Source organism: Heterodontus francisci, chromosome X (assembly GCF_036365525.1).
Source record: "Heterodontus francisci isolate sHetFra1 chromosome X, sHetFra1.hap1, whole genome shotgun sequence".
In the NCBI taxonomy this organism is placed as follows: domain Eukaryota; kingdom Metazoa; phylum Chordata; class Chondrichthyes; order Heterodontiformes; family Heterodontidae; genus Heterodontus; species Heterodontus francisci.
In genome coordinates, this window is record NC_090421.1 from 1,793,967 (window position 1) to 1,810,268 (window position 16,302).

The 16,302-nt window shown below is 44.2% G+C and overlaps 2 protein-coding genes across 5 annotated transcripts in view; both read right to left on the bottom strand.

Moving 5' to 3' along the window:
* The window catches only part of sarnp (SAP domain containing ribonucleoprotein), a 31,534-nt gene extending 22,995 nt beyond the window's left edge, over positions 1-8,539 (bottom strand). For 2 of the 3 annotated variants that reach the window (XM_068024900.1, XM_068024899.1), the window contains exons 1-5: positions 8,456-8,539; positions 7,255-7,354; positions 6,790-6,836; positions 4,709-4,788; positions 3,784-3,835 (exon numbers count right to left, since the gene is read on the bottom strand). In XM_068024900.1, coding sequence (XP_067881001.1) covers positions 3,784-3,835; positions 4,709-4,788; positions 6,790-6,836; positions 7,255-7,354; positions 8,456-8,494 — 318 coding nt within the window. In that variant the 5' untranslated portion in view covers positions 8,495-8,539. The remainder of the gene's footprint in view (positions 1-3,783; positions 3,836-4,708; positions 4,789-6,789; positions 6,837-7,254; positions 7,355-8,455) is intronic. The other variant, XM_068024901.1, reaches the window with a different exon arrangement.
* Positions 8,540-8,544: 5 nt separating this feature from the next.
* The window catches only part of pan2 (poly(A) specific ribonuclease subunit PAN2), a 112,863-nt gene continuing 105,105 nt past the window's right edge, over positions 8,545-16,302 (bottom strand). For both annotated transcript variants that reach the window (XM_068024877.1, XM_068024879.1), the window contains exon 27: positions 8,545-8,631. In XM_068024877.1, the coding sequence (XP_067880978.1) occupies positions 8,552-8,631 (80 nt within the window). In that variant the 3' untranslated portion in view covers positions 8,545-8,551. The remainder of the gene's footprint in view (positions 8,632-16,302) is intronic.

Below are 16,302 nucleotides of genomic sequence, written 5' to 3' on the forward strand. Positions count from 1 at the left end.
CCTCGGGTCCTACCATCCATTGTATATTCCCTTGCCTTGTTACTCCTCCCAAAATGCAACACCTCACACTTCTCAGGATTAAATTCAATTTGCCACTGCTCTGCCCATCTTACCAGCCCATCTAGATCATCCTGTAATCCAAGGCTTTCCTCCTCACTATTTACGACATCACCAATTTTCATGTCATCTGTGAACTTACTGATCATACCTCCTATATTCACGTCTAAATCATTAATGTACATTACAAACAGCAAGGGTCCCCGCACCGATCCCTGTGGTGCACCACTGGTCACAGGCTTCCAATTGCAAAAACAACCCTCGACCATCACCCTCTGCCTCCTGCCACTAAGCCAATTTTGGATCAAGTTTGCCAAATTGCCCTGAATCCCATGGGCTCTTGCCTTCTTAACCAATCTCCCATGCGGGACCTGATCAAAAACCTTACTGAAGTCCATGTAGACTACATCAACTGCTTTAAACATCTAATCACCTCCTCTGAAAATTCAATCAAATTTGTTAGACAAGATCTCCCCCTGACAAAGCCATGCTGACTATCCCTGATTAATCCCTGCCTCTCCAAGTGGAGATTAATCCTGTCCCTCAGAATTTTTTCCAATAGTTTCCCTACCACTGATGTTAGACTCACTGGCCTGTAATTACCTGGTTTATCCCTACTACCCTTCTTGAATAATGGTACCTCTCCTGTGGCCAGAGAGGATGTGAAAATTTGCATCAGAGCCCCTGCAATCTCCTCCCTTGCCTCACATAGCAGCCTGGGATACAACTCATCTGGGCCTGGGGATTTATCCACTTTTAAGCCCACTAAAACTGCTAATACCTCCTCCCTTTCAATGCTAATATGTTGAAGTATATCACAATCCCCCTTCCTGATCTCTACACTTACATCGTCCTTCTCCATAGTGAACACAGATGAAAAGTAATCATTCAAAACCTCACCTATGTCCTCTGGCTCCACACACAGATTGCCACTTTGGTCCTTAATGGGCCCTACTCTTACCCTGGTTATCCTCTTGCCTTACGATTTTCCTTTGTCTTGCCCGCCAGTATTATTTCATGCCCCCTCTTCGCTCTCCTAATTACTTTTTTTTTTTTTAAGTACCCCCCTACACTTTCTATACTCCTCTAGGGCCTCCGCTGTTTTCAGCCCTCTGAATCTGCCTTAGCCTCCTTTTTTTCCCCCCTTATCCAATCCTCTATATCCCTTGACATCCAGGGTTCCCTGGGCTTATTGGTCCCCAATATGCATCAATACACCAGCCACATTGAGATTTTAGACTATTTTTCGCCAAGAGTTACATTTAATTGTTTGAAAAAATTAAACAAAGTGCACTCACACAAATTTAAAAAGGATAACATGACAACAGGTAGTGAAAATGCTAATGGGCTAAGTCTTGAAGTTGCTCCCCAAAATACACAACACATTAACACACTTCACTAATTGATCAACACCTCACACCAATTGTATCGGAAAGTCCCTAGTTCTGGGTGCTCCGCAGAAAAACAGACGCTCACTAAAAGCTGAGAGCAAGCTTTTGTTCAGTTCAGAAGGCAGTTAGATGTTGCTTTGCTTAAGTCAAGCAAGACAAACCACTTACATGGGAAAGGGCAGTGTGCTTATTATTTTGCATTACTAGAAGTGAGTTGTACTGACTTGCTGAATTCAATCATAATTGTTGTTCTGAGTTGACTTGCTGTGAAATAAAGCAGTTTAAACCATTCATAGCTGGCCTTGTCTCATCAAGTATTAACTCAGTCGGTCTTCAAAAAGATTGCAGAGCACACACACAGGTGAAAAACAAATACCCTGTTCAGATCACAAGAGAGTCCTACTTGTGACAGCCTTGGTTACACAATCTTATAGTTAGGTACTGGACAGCATAGGCACAACCTTAAACCCAAGATCTGGCCAATTACAGGAGTGACCAGCATTACTGCACCCAAGAGCATATCCAAGGTTAACACCAAAACTTGCACCACCATCTCAGCACTCTATACTTCCATTTTTCAATGAGTAGGAAGTCCAAGATAGGGTCTCAGAAGAGGTACCAGTGGAAACCTGGTACAGTCCCAACCAGTAAAAATGGCCATGTTTAAAACGGACAGTCTCCTCAACCAAAATGTGATACCCATTAACTATTTGGATTATCAATTTTAAAGCTCCCAGTTATAGCGTCAATGCTCCATTTGTTTCGACCAGAAACAGCTGCACTTGCTGTGATATTATATGAATGCAGTACATATGACAAACTGATGCATTTAAATATTTATATTGGCTTTTAAACAATTCATTAGGAGAACTAAGAAAAAACTGAAGATATCAGTGTATTACTTCAGAAATTCTTGTTGCGCTCCGACGAGGTGCCGCCGCCGGCACCCAGCGTTTAGCGCTCCGACGAGGTGCCGCCGCCGGCACCCAGCGTTTAGCGCTCCGACGAGGTGCCGCCGCCGGCACCCAGCGTTTAGCGCTCCGACGAGGTGCCGCCGCCGGCACCCAGCGTTTAGCGCTCCGACGAGGTGCCGCCGCCGGCACCCAGCGTTTAGCGCTCCAACGATCTGCCACCGGCACCCAGCGTTTAGCGCTCCAACGATCTGCCGCCGGCACCCAGCGTTTAGCGCTCCGACGAGGTGCCGCCGCCGGCACCCAGCATTTAGCGCTCCGACGAGGTGCCGCCGCCGGCACCCAGCGTTTAGCGCTCCAACGATCTGCCACCGGCACCCAGCGTTTAGCGCTCCGACGATCTGCCGCCGGCACCCAGCGTTTAGCGTTCCGACGATCTGCCGCCGGCACCCAGCGTTTAGCGCTCCGACGATCTGCCGCCGGCACCCAGCGTTTAGCGCTCCGACGATCTGCCGCCGGCACCCAGCGTTTAGCGCTCCGACGATCTGCCGCCGGCACCCAGCGTTTAGCGCTCCGACGATCTGCCGCCGGCACCCAGTGCTTAGCACTCCGACAATCTGCCGCCGGCACCCAGTGCTTAGCGCTCAGACGAGGTGCCGCCGCCGGCACCCAGCGTTTAGCACTCCGACAATCTGCCGCCAGCACCCAGCGTTTAGCGCTCCGACGATCTGCCGCCAGTGCCTATAACATTCTATTCAAACTTCAATGAGGAATTAAGTGAATAAGTGAAGAATTCAATAAGATGGATTCTGCATTATACCGCATAATTGAATTGTGCTGGCAGACCATGGGTACACTACAGGTGAGCGAAGGAGAGAACCAGAGTCATGCTCAACGGCAGCCACATACCAGCAGTGAGCTCCGAGGCACTGGACCATAAACATGACCCACAGACTGCGCTTTAGACCAGCGGTCACATATAACGGGCAAATCACCAACTCAAACATGTCTGCTATAAGTTGCAGAGACCTTCAGCATCAACTATCACTCTCAGCTATCAGAGGTGCACAGCCTACTGAACAGAAAAGGGAGACCAAGAAGAAAAAAGTACATTATAGTGCAAGAGAGATACTAGGAATAGTTATGCTACATTAGAGGATACATTTAATAGCATTTACTGAATGCAGAATACAAAACCAGTGGGAAGTTCTAGACATCAAGCAAGTGAAGGCCTAAAAGATCAAACCATTGAAACAGATGATGTTGAAATGGCCTATCAGTTAAGATTCATATTAGTTGCAGTCGGGTGTCTATGGAAAACGGGCACATAACCTGCTTACAAGTAGTTAAATTAGTCTATAAAAAAGGACAATTTAGTAAAATGCTGAATCAGGGCTATTTTGCAGAAGTCCATCGATACCCACCTCACTCTCCGTCATTGGTGCCATTATTTTAACCAACTTCTTTGCTGTAGTTCTGAAAAAGAAACACTTAGAATTTATGGTGGAAGGAGCTGATCATCTAATGGTCAGCTTAAATAGTGACAGTCAAAAAAACTGTTAATTGAGTTAGGAGCCACAAAAATATAGTTGCATCATGCCCAGAAACATTATTTTCAAGCTAAGACAGTAGGTCTAGGAATAGAGTACTGACTCTCATTAAAACCCAGTTTTGAAATCCACACTGGACTATCATTTGAACCCAGCTTCAGCAGTCTGCTTGAGATAATAGTGGAGCAACAGATCACGTGGTAAGGAACTGTTTTTGTTAGAGAGCAGGAAAACGAGCAATTTCACTAGCTGCCTTTAAATCAACCATTAGAGAGCAATATTGAGGACAATGTGCACAGCTCAGTTCACCACTTCCTCTTGATTAGGATGGTAGCACTATCAGAACAAAATTCAGATTGATTGCGGGGGAGGCGGGGCAGCTGAAGAACAGAAAGTAATTGAACAGTGATAGACTAAGCTCATCACTAGTTTTAAACAAAATACTCAATGATTAACCCAAGTCTAAAAGATTATTCTTGACTTGCATTGGCAGCTCGAGTCATCCATGATACCATAGGCCTTCCCATTGCATCTGATGTACCATAAGTGCAGACACAACATTTTACATGGTTATCCAGCTGCTTGCACAAAGGGATGTTCACGGGCGATGAATAGTGCAAAGCCATGAAGTAACGCAACCCTGGTTAAAGCATAAAGTAGAATTTTTCCCATTATGTGGCAGAAACATTAAAATCAGTACTTGCATGCGTAGACCATTAGCCAGTACTGTAACAGTTCTCTTGGATAGCTGGCAAGATACAGTACAAAGCCATTTAAACTGGAATTGGTTAATATTTACTCTTCTGGTTCTTTGACAGCAACAGTTTGACCTTCAACTTCTGGCTCAACCTTCTGCTGCTGCTGCTGCTGCTCCTCCTCCTGTGTATAAAATGAAAAATATGAATGCTTTCAAGAATGCAGCATCTATACTTTTGACAGAATCTAAAATACCTTACCATCAGGTATTTGCTGAAACTCAGGTTTGTGTTCAATTTTCTTTAGAAACCAGGTTCCTTATGCTGCATTCAAATTAAAGCCTAGTTTGAGGCACAGAGACATTATGTTCCATCACTGAACCAGAGCTCCCCGTACTTAGCAACACTCTCGTTTCCACATCCCCACCTTTGACACAGGTAATAAATACATAGTTATTTCAGGAGATAATCTCCTCTGTTTTAAAGAAACCAGGCAGCAGCAACTGCATGGATCTGTGTTTTAGTTTTAGAGATACAGCACTGAAACAGGCCCTTCGGCCCACCGAGTCTGTGCCGACCATCAACCACCCATATATACTAATCCCATATTCCTACCACATCCCCACCTGTCCCTATATTTCCCTACCACCTACCTATACTAGGGGCAATTTATAATGGCCAATTTACCTACCAACCTGCAAGTCTTTTGGCTTGTGGGAGGAAACCGGAGCACCCGGAGGAAACCCACACAGGCACAGAGAGAACTTGCAAACTCCACACAGGCAGTACCCAGAATTGAACCCGGGTCGCTGGAGCTGTGAGGCTGCGGTGCTAACCACTGCGCCGCCCTAAATTGTAACCACCCTCACCCAAAATTATTGAGGACTACACTGTGAAGCCCAAAACTGCACAGTACTCCAAATGCAGTCTTACTATGGTTTAAAATCGATTTACCGTATACTGACATATTATATACCTTTTGCCATAAAACCCAGTGTTACATTAGGTTTTTTATGGCCTTATCTAATTGAAATGCTGCAATTTGCTTTTCTCACCCAAATAAATTCTATAACCTACAACTTCTGAAACATTAACTGAACATATCCTGCATTACAAGTCAAAAAAGTTTAAAATGTTGAATTATCCCAAGTACATAGCACATTATTTCTAAATCTTGGGACACTTGTGTTGCATAACTGACATAACTAGAGCAGGCAATTCTACCCAGTGGGTGGAGCCCAATTAACTCATTCTCAAAAAGGAATGCTCGCAGAACAAAAGAGAAACCCTTTCAGCCATAAAAGTTTCCAGTACTCAAGTGAAACTTTTCAAACGTTGAGTGTTTGGCATTAATTCAGCTAATCATCATGCTTTGACCACAGCATACTAATGGTCAGCACAAATGGAGGAGAAGAAAACAATGTGACCAATGAAACTGTACATTATTCAGATAGGTAATTTCAAGGGAGAACATAACCTCGGGATTCAGGTGAGGATTTGGATACTGCCACACAATCTTTCCTAGGAATCCTTTATCCCCAGATTCTGACCTAGATATTACACAAGAACATAAATGGGAGGAGTAGGCCATATGGCCCCTCGAGCCTCCTCCGCCATTCAATACAATCATGGTCGATCTACTTGAATTCCACTTTCCCACCCTATCCCCATATCTCAATGTTCAAAAATCTATTGATCTCAGTCTTTGAATATACTCGATGACAGAGCATCCACAGCCATCGTGGGTACAGAATTCCAAAGATTCACAACCCTTTGAGTGAAGAAATTTCTCCCCATCTCAATCCTAAATGGGGCCGACCCCTTACCCTGAGATTGTGACCAGCTTGTTCTTGAATCTCTAGGGAGGGGGGGGAAAAAAAAAAAGAGGCTCTAAGCATCTACCCTGTCAAATCCTCTCAGGATTTTATACATTTCAATAATATATACTGACAAAAGGAAATTACAAACTTTGTAGAGAAGAAAATGAACAGGCTGCAGTGTGAAACTCCAATGTGCCACGGCCATAAGTGCAGAAATATCAGGTCACCCATCTCCTCTGTACGAGTAGTGCCAATGAACCAAGGAGTGAGCTACTGCATGTTTATCCAGCCAAGGATCACAAACAGAATAAAAATCTCCTGATGGCAATATCAGAAAATTCTAGAAAGTAACATAATAAATCTACCTCTGTATCTTCAGCTAGAACATCCTCTTCATTTACTTCTTCCTCAGCTGCAGGAGAAAGAAGAGTGGATTGATATTGGACCTATTTTTTTCATAAATCAAAATATATTAATGCTTGAAGTTACACCTGTGAATACTAAACTCATTACAAGACAGCATTCCAAAGATTAGCTAAAAGTGGGAATCAAACATTATGGAAGGGTGCAGCTCAAGCTGTTCCATCAACTGACCCCAACCAGACTACTACCTGCAATGACTCACAACAATTCCCCCTTTATCCAGTGATCAGCCAATTTATGATTTTGAATTCAGTGTAATGATTTGTAACATAGAATCTCAATGACATGTTTTGCAAGTGTAACACATATTGGGCAACTGAAAAAAATTCCAATTCTTCATAAACTCCTAGATTAGTTTTATTTATTAAAAATCTGTGTGGGGGATTAAATAGCAGTCATAATTTTACCATGTTCTTCCAGGTAAGCCTGCAGTCTCTGAATGAGATCCTGCTTGTTTCCTTTAGTATCCAGCTCTCTTGAAGCACATTCTTGTCTCAGTTCGGTCAACTAAAGCACGATGAAAACAGAAAGAGTTAGAACCATGGATGTTTACAGCATAGCAGGCCATCATTCATTGGCTAGATCAATCCAAAACTAACTCTACTGCCCTGCTCTCATCCTACGACCTTGTTCACTCCCCAGAGCTCTGCCTCTTTCTCCGTTTAAAATATTGGTCCAACTTTCCCTCACAAAATACAATGATCTCTGCCTTAACCACTCCCAAAGCTAGGCATTCCATGATCCAACTCTAAAGAAATTTCTAACTTCTCTCTTCACCCTAAATGAGGATTTTAAAACTGATGATCCACCACCAACTCCCAAACTATAGGTTAGTCTTTTCCTACTCATGCCACTGGAATCCTTCATTATTTAAAAAACTTCTACTTAATCACCTCTTGACTTTGCGCCAGTCAAAATAATCTCTGTATTAATAAATTTCCCCATCTCCTGTATCAGAGTGAATCGACACCAACTCTATAGCTTTAATGTCCTTTTTATAATGGGGCACCCAAGGCTACACAGTACTTGAGCTGTGGATTAACTGGCTGGCACATGTTTCTCTTTGCTCTTGCACAATTCCCTTATTTACAAAATCAAAAGTGGTATTGGCTTTTAAAAAAAAATTGTTTTAACCAGATACACTATCACGTTCAGGGAATAATATCCTATTTGAAATATCTGCAGCATAAAAAACAGCAACCCAAATTGAGACCAAATAACATGGCATAGAGCTGAAGGCGGTTTTCTAGTCTTAGGTGGCCTGTAACTTCTCTGAGCGGTGCATTCAGCCACTGGGCCATTGTGAAAGCCATGTGTTTCTTTTCAATGCGGCACTCGGAACATTCCTTTCACCGTAATGTTGCTTAAAAAGATCGGGAAACTTTAGAACAGTAAAAAAAAGTCACCCCCACCCCCGCAGAGGGAGAGAAAGAAAATTTAGCCTGCGGGTCCCCGGAGTAGAGTCTCAGGGGATTAGAATAGAGAAGCTGAAGCGTGGAGACTATTTTCTCAGAGGGTAGGAAGCGCGGGATAGTCACGAAATCTCACAGCCTTCACTTTAAACACAGCCACCGCTCCCCCGTCCCATCACCCAGACTTCAGCTCTACCTTCAATTTGCTGATGTCCACCGCCATCCGGTCCGCCATCTTGCCAGACTCTTCTCCTCCCACCGCCGCTCGCCGGTTGTCCAATAAACAGCCACTTTACTCACTATCCAACAGGCCGGTCCGCCATTGGCTCACATGACACAGCGGGCAGCTCAATCTACTGTTGCTATAGAGATCTGAGGGGGAGGGGGAAAGAAATAAATTCAAAGGGTAAAGAAAATAGAGCAAAACCTATAACAATATTTCCCAATATTTAACAGCAAATAACAATAGAATTGAAATTTTAAAATTATACATAATTGTGGTGATATGACAACAATTTGCAGCTTTTTTAGGCTGCAGAAACATCAATTTAAAGATTATTGTCCTTTCACCATGAAACAGTGCTAATCCTTGTATTTTATCATTCGCTTTGTTTATGGACGGACAATGTGATGATATAAGTCATGGGGAAACATATCACTTACATGTGACTCTTGCTGGGATACGTGGCCACGGCCAAGTGGTAATTCTCCACTGGGGTGACCACCAGATCATCTGGTTTTGGGGATAGTCACCTGGTAACGGAATGCCTCATCACCAGAACTTTCAAACAAGCACCAAGATGTAGCTTGGCTGGTGGTGAGAAGAGCCCTCCCCGTCAGATCCTTCCTGCATGCCCGAAGTCTCGCCCCCTCCACACAATGCCCCCGCGGTGGCTGTGGTGGGGAAGAGACGGTCGCCCACCTCCTCCTGGAATGTGACTTTGAAAAGCAGGTGTGGAAGGAGATGCAGTGGTTTTTGTCGAGGTTCATCCCAAGCAGCTCTGTAACACAGGAGTCTGTGCTCTACGGGCTGTTCCCAGGGACGCAGACCGAGACAAACATCAACTGCTGCTGGAGGACTATCAATTCGGTCAAAGACGCCCTTTGGTCTGCTCGAAACTTGCTGGTCTTCCAGCGAAAAGAGTTGTCAACCACCGAATGTTGCAGACTGGCACATTCCAAGGTCCAGGACTACGTGCTGAGGGACGCACAAAAGCTTGGGGCAGCCGCAGCAAAGGCTCAATGGGGAAAGACCACAGTGTAAGGTCCCCCCACCAAGCTGAACTGAGGGGCTGGATCCATGGGAAACCCCTCCAACTGTATCGGGAAAATTTCTGTCTCCTGTATAATGTAAAAATGTATCTGGCAGGACAAATGTGAAATGGAAGGGTTGTGAGGCAACTCATAATTGTATAGAAGGAAACTGATCACCTTTGCACTGTTTGTATTTTTTGACTTGATGCTGTTTTAAACTGTTTGGGGAATGTAATTTTTTACAGATTTTTATGAATAAAGTATATTTTGGAAAAAAAAACCTGGTAACTGCTGGAGGACCATCAATTCGGTGAAAGACGCCCTTTGGTCTGCCCGAAACTTGCTGGTCTTCCAGCGCAAAGAGTTGTCCACGACCGAATGTTGCAGACTGGCACATTCCAAGGTCCAGGACTACGTGCTGAGGGACGCACTAAAGCTTGGGGCAGCCGCAGCAAAGGCTCAATGGGGAAAGACCACTGTGTAAGGTCTTCCCGCCATAGTGAACCAAGGGGCTGGATCCATGGGAAACCCCTCGAACTGTATTGGGAAAATTTTCATTTGCTGTAAAATGTACATGGCATAAGAAATGAAATGGAAGGGTTGTGAGGCAACTCACTCCTGTATTGAAGGAAACTGACCTCCTTTGCACTGTTTGTAATTTTTGACTTGGTGCTGTTTGGAACTGTTTTGTCATGTATTTTTTACAGATTTTTATGAATAAAGTATATTTTGGAAATAAAAAAAAGTCACCTGGTAATTTTCAAGGATGAATGCAGAAGTTTTCTGCTTCTGCACTCACCAGCCCATGATTTTTTTTGTCCATTCATTTTAATGAGCAGAAACTTGTGGACAGGCAGGTACAGAAGCAGGAAAACCTTGGCACATAAGTTTATGCCTGTCATGTTTTTATAAAGGTTGTGCATGTGTAGACCTGTCACAAGTTTAGACTTGCAAGTGAACCAGTTTTGTGAGAATACTCGGCTATATTTTTATCGAGGTCTGCACCAATCCACTTTTGGACTGGATAAAAGGTGGCTGCCCAATTCTTAATGCATGAGTGTTAGCAGGCGATTTGACTCTGGAGAGTATCACAGCTATGCTCAATCCAGTCCTTACCTACTATCCATACACATACTCTCCACCACAGTCCACTGGAGAGTGATCAGGAGGAGAAACTCTGGCTGATACTTTCCTCCATAGCTCACGGCTGGTGAAGCCAATTGTAAAATCCTCACCACCTCCCTAGTTGAGATAGCCAACTCACTATAGATCAAGGTCAATCCTGGGACAATCGTCTTAATGGCTCAGTACCTCACCAGGCGATGCATTTTCTCACAGTCACTGGGGAGCTACAGTGTGTTATGCATAAATTGTAGTGGCACCTGATTTAGCTAATCTTAGCCAATATCCCTGGGCTAGGGAGAGAGGAAATCAGACAGGGTCTGTCTCCTGATGTTACAACTCAAGACACCTATCTGCAGTTATAATTTCATCTCAGGATACAAATAACATGATCTGAACCCCTCAACGAAATTACTACCCAATGTCAGTCTTGACTCAGTAGGTAACACACTCACGTCTGTGTCAGGAACTTGTAGATTCAAGCCACGTTCCAGAAACTCAAATGCATGATCTAGGCTAGCACTTCTGTTCAGCACTGAGGGAGCACTGTACTGTCAGGCATGCTATCTTTCGATATCCCATCTGCCCTCTCAGATGGGCATAAAAGATCCCATGGTACTATATGAAGAGCAGGGGAGATTCCCTGGTGTCCTGGTCAAGCATTTATCCCTCAACCAACTCCTGCTTGCTGTTTGTGGGACTTTGCGGTGTGCAATTTGGCTGCTGCATTTCCTACATTGCATCAGTGACTACACCTCAAATGCACCTCACTGGCTGTGAAGCGCTTTGGGACATTCTGAAAGACCCTATATAAATGCAAGCCTTTATTTTGTTTTCATTTACCCATTTATCAGGTATATTTTTTTAAATATCTGGAATAGCAGTCAATAGGTTTCCTTCTAAGCTATTAATTAGTCCTAAAAGTTCTCTTTGTGCCAGAAGCACCCAGAAAACCTAATGAGTGACCATTAACCCTCTCTGAAAGATTCACTTCAGAAATAGGTTGACATCCTTCCATCTATGAAAGATGATGGACATGCAGCAAACAATCTATTTAGGTGGGGTGTCTTCTCTTGGTGCACCTTTGCTGATGGCTGTGAAGGCTAATCCTTGAGAGGTAGGTTCTGCCCCAAGTGCTGCACGTGAAGCTGCCAAATGATGCTGTGAGTTGTTGTTTTTGATGTTGGCACCTGTTGCCAAGCTGCTGTAGCAACTGGTCATCATGGTAGTGCACACCAGTCCACAGGATGTGTCGCCATTTCCCTCTTTCACCAGCTAGTGACTCCCATGTGCAATAGTCGACATTTAGGGCTTGCAAACATCCTTGAAGTGGAGCTTTGGGCGCCCCACTGGTCGTCTGGCCCTGGCTACTTCACCATACAGAAGGTCCTTGGGTATGCGACTGTCTTCCATCCTGCGGACGTGCACAATCCACCAAAGCTTCCTCTGTTTGATTTGTGCCAACACACTTGGGAGCTCTGTCTTTGAGAGGACTGCCATATTTGTGATTTTGTCCTGCCAGGATATACCCATAATGCACCACAGACAGTGAAGATGGAAATTATTGAGCTTCTTTTCCTGGTAGCTGTTTGTTTCCCATGTTTCACAGCCATACAGCAAGGTGCTGAGAACACAGGCCTTATAAACCATCAGCTTGGTCCTAAGGGTCAGCTTGGTGTTATGCCATGAGCGTTTCGCAAGTGGGCCAAAGGTGGTAGGTACTTTCCCAATGCATGTATCGAGCTGTGCGTTAAGGGACAGATTGTCCGTCACCGTGGACCCAAGGTAGCAGAATTTGCTAACCACTTCCAGTGGGGTGTTATCTAGTGTGATCAGGGGCGGAGATGCAACACTTTGTCCCATGACCACGGTTTTCTTGACACTTATAGTTGAGAACAAGTTACAGGCACGGGAGACACAGTCCATGAGTCTTTGTAACTGAGTTTCCGTATGAGCTACTAACGCCGCATCATCAGCGTAGAGGAGTTCGCTGAACAGGACACGATGTGTTTTTGTCTTCGCTTTCAGCCTGGTTAGATTGTAGAGCTTGGACTCCTTCCATATCTGCAGGGAAGGCGAAGGTCATGAGCATGGAGAAGAAGATTCCAAACAGAGTGGGGACTAGGACACAACCTTGTTTCACTCCATTCTTCACTCTGAAACTGTCAGAAGTGGAGCCATCAAACTGTACAGTGCAGTGCATGTTGTCATGGAAGGAGCAGATGAGACTGAGGAGCTTCAGTTCACAGCCAATTTTTGCCAAAATCTTGTAGAGCCCTGCTCTGCTGACGGTGTCGAATGCCTTAGTGAGATCTACAAAAGAAAGATAAAGGTGTATACTCTGTTCCCTACACTTCTCTTGTAGCTGGCCTATGGAGAAGATCATATCCACAGTAGATCTGTCGGCACGGAAACCGCACTTCACAAATTATACAGTCCATTCTCTTTAGTAGCTGACGTGCTATTGGTTTTTACGGGACAGCTACACATTTTCAGATTGAAGATATTATGAGGATTTTAAACAATGTTCTCCTTGTAAATGTAACCCCTCCCCATACCAGTACAAAAGTGCCTATAAGTTAGAATCAAATATCATCTGCAGTTGAAGTAAATGATGTTTGGAAGATTGCTACGTGGATGTCAGGAGCTAAAGGGGGTTTGGGTAACATTATAATGTGCAAGAGCAATAACTGTGTAATCTGAACTCCCCAACAACAACCATGATCAAGAATGTACTACATCAGGCTCACTGTGGCTCAGCTGGTAAATACACTGCCCAGTACAGTACTGAGCCATACAGACCAGGAAGGTCCAAGGTTTAGTTCACAGTCTGTGCTGATTTAGCAGCAATTTCAGCTACAAATAAGTTAATCATGCCTGAGTGGAAAAATCAGGTTCCACTATCCTGATTGCTGCTTGGTGAATACCTGGTGGAGAGAGCATATGTGGAGATGTCAGGAGAGGGCAGGATTGGTGGTGGCTGTAATATACTCCATGTTTGAATGGCCTGTCAACATCGAGGTTCACATGTGAGAAAGAGCCACTTGGGCAAGCACCAGGGAGTGGCTGATCTCCACGGACCAATATCCCAGCAAGGAGTCAGTACCTTCAGGATAGGAGCAGGGGAACAAAACTGGAGAAAATGAATTCACCGTACACAGAATTGTGGTCACCAGCCCACATCCCAGCACTCAGTGTGGCTCCCTTTCAAACAACTGTTTCCATCTTGTGATGGAAACCACAGCTGCCAAATGGAAACATATTAATTTTGTCATATGGAACACTATTTTGAACCTTTACTGGATATTGAACATAACTTGTTTAAAAAGACCACTGAAAACATGGCTGCACATTTGCATTCTAAAAGACAGTTGAATAGAGAGACAATGGGAGTACTCCCTGATTCAATTAGCCAGATGGGTTTTGTCAATAGTGATAATCTAAAGACATTGAGAGTTTATGTCTGTGTAAGAGCCAGCACTCCATTCCACCCCCACACCACCCCCCCCCCACCTCACTGAGTGTGTCTAGTAAGCTTTGAAGAATCAACAATCCTCACAGGCAATTCTGTGTCAAACAAAGAGCTAGTCACTTGACTACCCTGCTTACCAACCTGGGAATTGATTGAATTGTGCATCACAGTAACGTTTTGCGGCAAAATGCATTTTGAAGACCAAAGAGAAGCAAAGTCTCTCTCTCTCTCTCTCTCACACAAAGTTCCAGGGACCCACAGAAGTAAATTAAGTCTCAAGACAGAAGACCCCTGCAGCCTTCTGGTACCAGTAAAACAAGTTTGAAAGTGTGCACTGGGCCCCAACGAGAAATGCAAGACTTAATTTCAATCAAGGACTTTACATCCAGACCAAAAACTGTAACTGAATTCCATCTACTACTTTAAACCTTCCCCACTTTAATTCTTTCTCCTCCTCTGTATCTATTTGTGTGTGTGTTTATCGTGTATGAATGCTAGCATGGTTGCGTCATGTATTTTTAGTAGTTTTAACTGAGCTAGAGTGTTAAGGTTAATAAACTTACCCCTTTCTTGTTTAAATCTAAGAAAGTCTGTTTGATTGATTCCTTTACAATTACAATTAGAGAGCAGTGAGCAAGGATTCACTGAGGGAAAGCTAAAAACACTGTGTTTTAAAAAGTTAAACTCTGTTACGCCCAAACCAGGAAAAGGGCAAAAGGGGAGCCTGAGACCCCTTCCTCACTTGGTCGTAACAATCTACGGTCCCTGAGCCAATCCTTGTTCTCTTAATATCGGAGTTGTAAATTCCTGGAGATCTATTTGTTTGTCCATTTACAAAGTTTCACACTCAGCCTTTTGCTTTTGGCCTGTTTTTGAGCCTGAAATGGGCGCTAAGCTCAGAGCTTGCACCCCAGCTAGGAGGCCCAAGGTCAGCTTGAAATTGGGCCTCAGACCTCATTAATATTAATTAGATGAGCTGCCAGCACCTGTCGTGCCTCCACAGGTAGCTCACCCATTTCAAGAAAATGAACATTGGGGTGCTTGCCTCGCCAGCAGCCTGATGGTAAGTCCTGGGGTGGGGCGGGTGCAGGAGAGCAGCAAATGCGACACTGTGGAGTCAGGGGAGTAGTTCTGCTCCTGCAGTTCTACTCTTCCTGGCCCTAAAGCAATTTTTCTTTGTTTTTACCACTTGGTGGCAGCCGCTGCTTAGGCCAGAGGGGGACTGAAATAGGTGTTAGGGCCCTGATTTAATATATATTGGGGACGCCTGTAAAATGGTCCAAACCAATGTCAGGTCAGATAGTTTTCAAGTGTCCTTTGGACAATGGCTCCCGTAATTGGCCCTCGTTGCATGCATTTTAGGCCCGAGGTCCAATTTCTTCCCAGTCTGTATTGCTCAGTAACACCTGTGCAGCATAGTTAGCCACTAAATCCTGGGGAGAGTTAAATCCTTGCGAAATTTTTAAATTAAACTGGCCAATCAGATCAAAGACTACAGCAACTTGCATGCGAACACAATGGCGAAATGTTATGTCAAAAAGTTGGGTTACGCATTCAGATCTGCTCAAAGAATCACTTGGGGAGTATCCTGTCCTGGCAGAACTCTGTAAGTCAGCACAAAGCAATACTGAATTTCAAGAGACACTGATGTGATTAGAACTATTTGCTTGTGTGGAGGGTAAACACTGACATGGATTGCTTCGGCCGAATGCCCTGTTTCTGTGTTGTAACTTCTATGATCTTAACTTCAACCAGAAGATGCATGTTTTATCAATGAACCTGACAACAAGCCTTGTGAAATTACGATATGCACCTCCGTCTGCTGGAAGAATGAGTGTTGTAGGATCAATCATGTTTGAATGCAATACGACTTCAGTGATAAGCACAGGTTAAAATTCAACATTCCCACACAATGACTTCCTGATTTCAGACATCATTATGGGGAGATGGCAAACAGAGCTCTTGTTTGTTGTAACAGAAAAATTCCAGGTTCAGTGCTGAATTAGCTGATCTCAGCTGTGGCAATAGTAAGGGATGCTACAATTGCCCTCATTAAGTTTCCATTTTTTTATGGAGGGGCCTTGATGATGAGACAACTTCTTTAAGGGTCAAACTCGCACCCGTTCACCCAGTATCCCTGTGCTCGCTGACGTACATTGGCTCCTGGTCCAAATAATGCCTCAGTTTTAAAATTC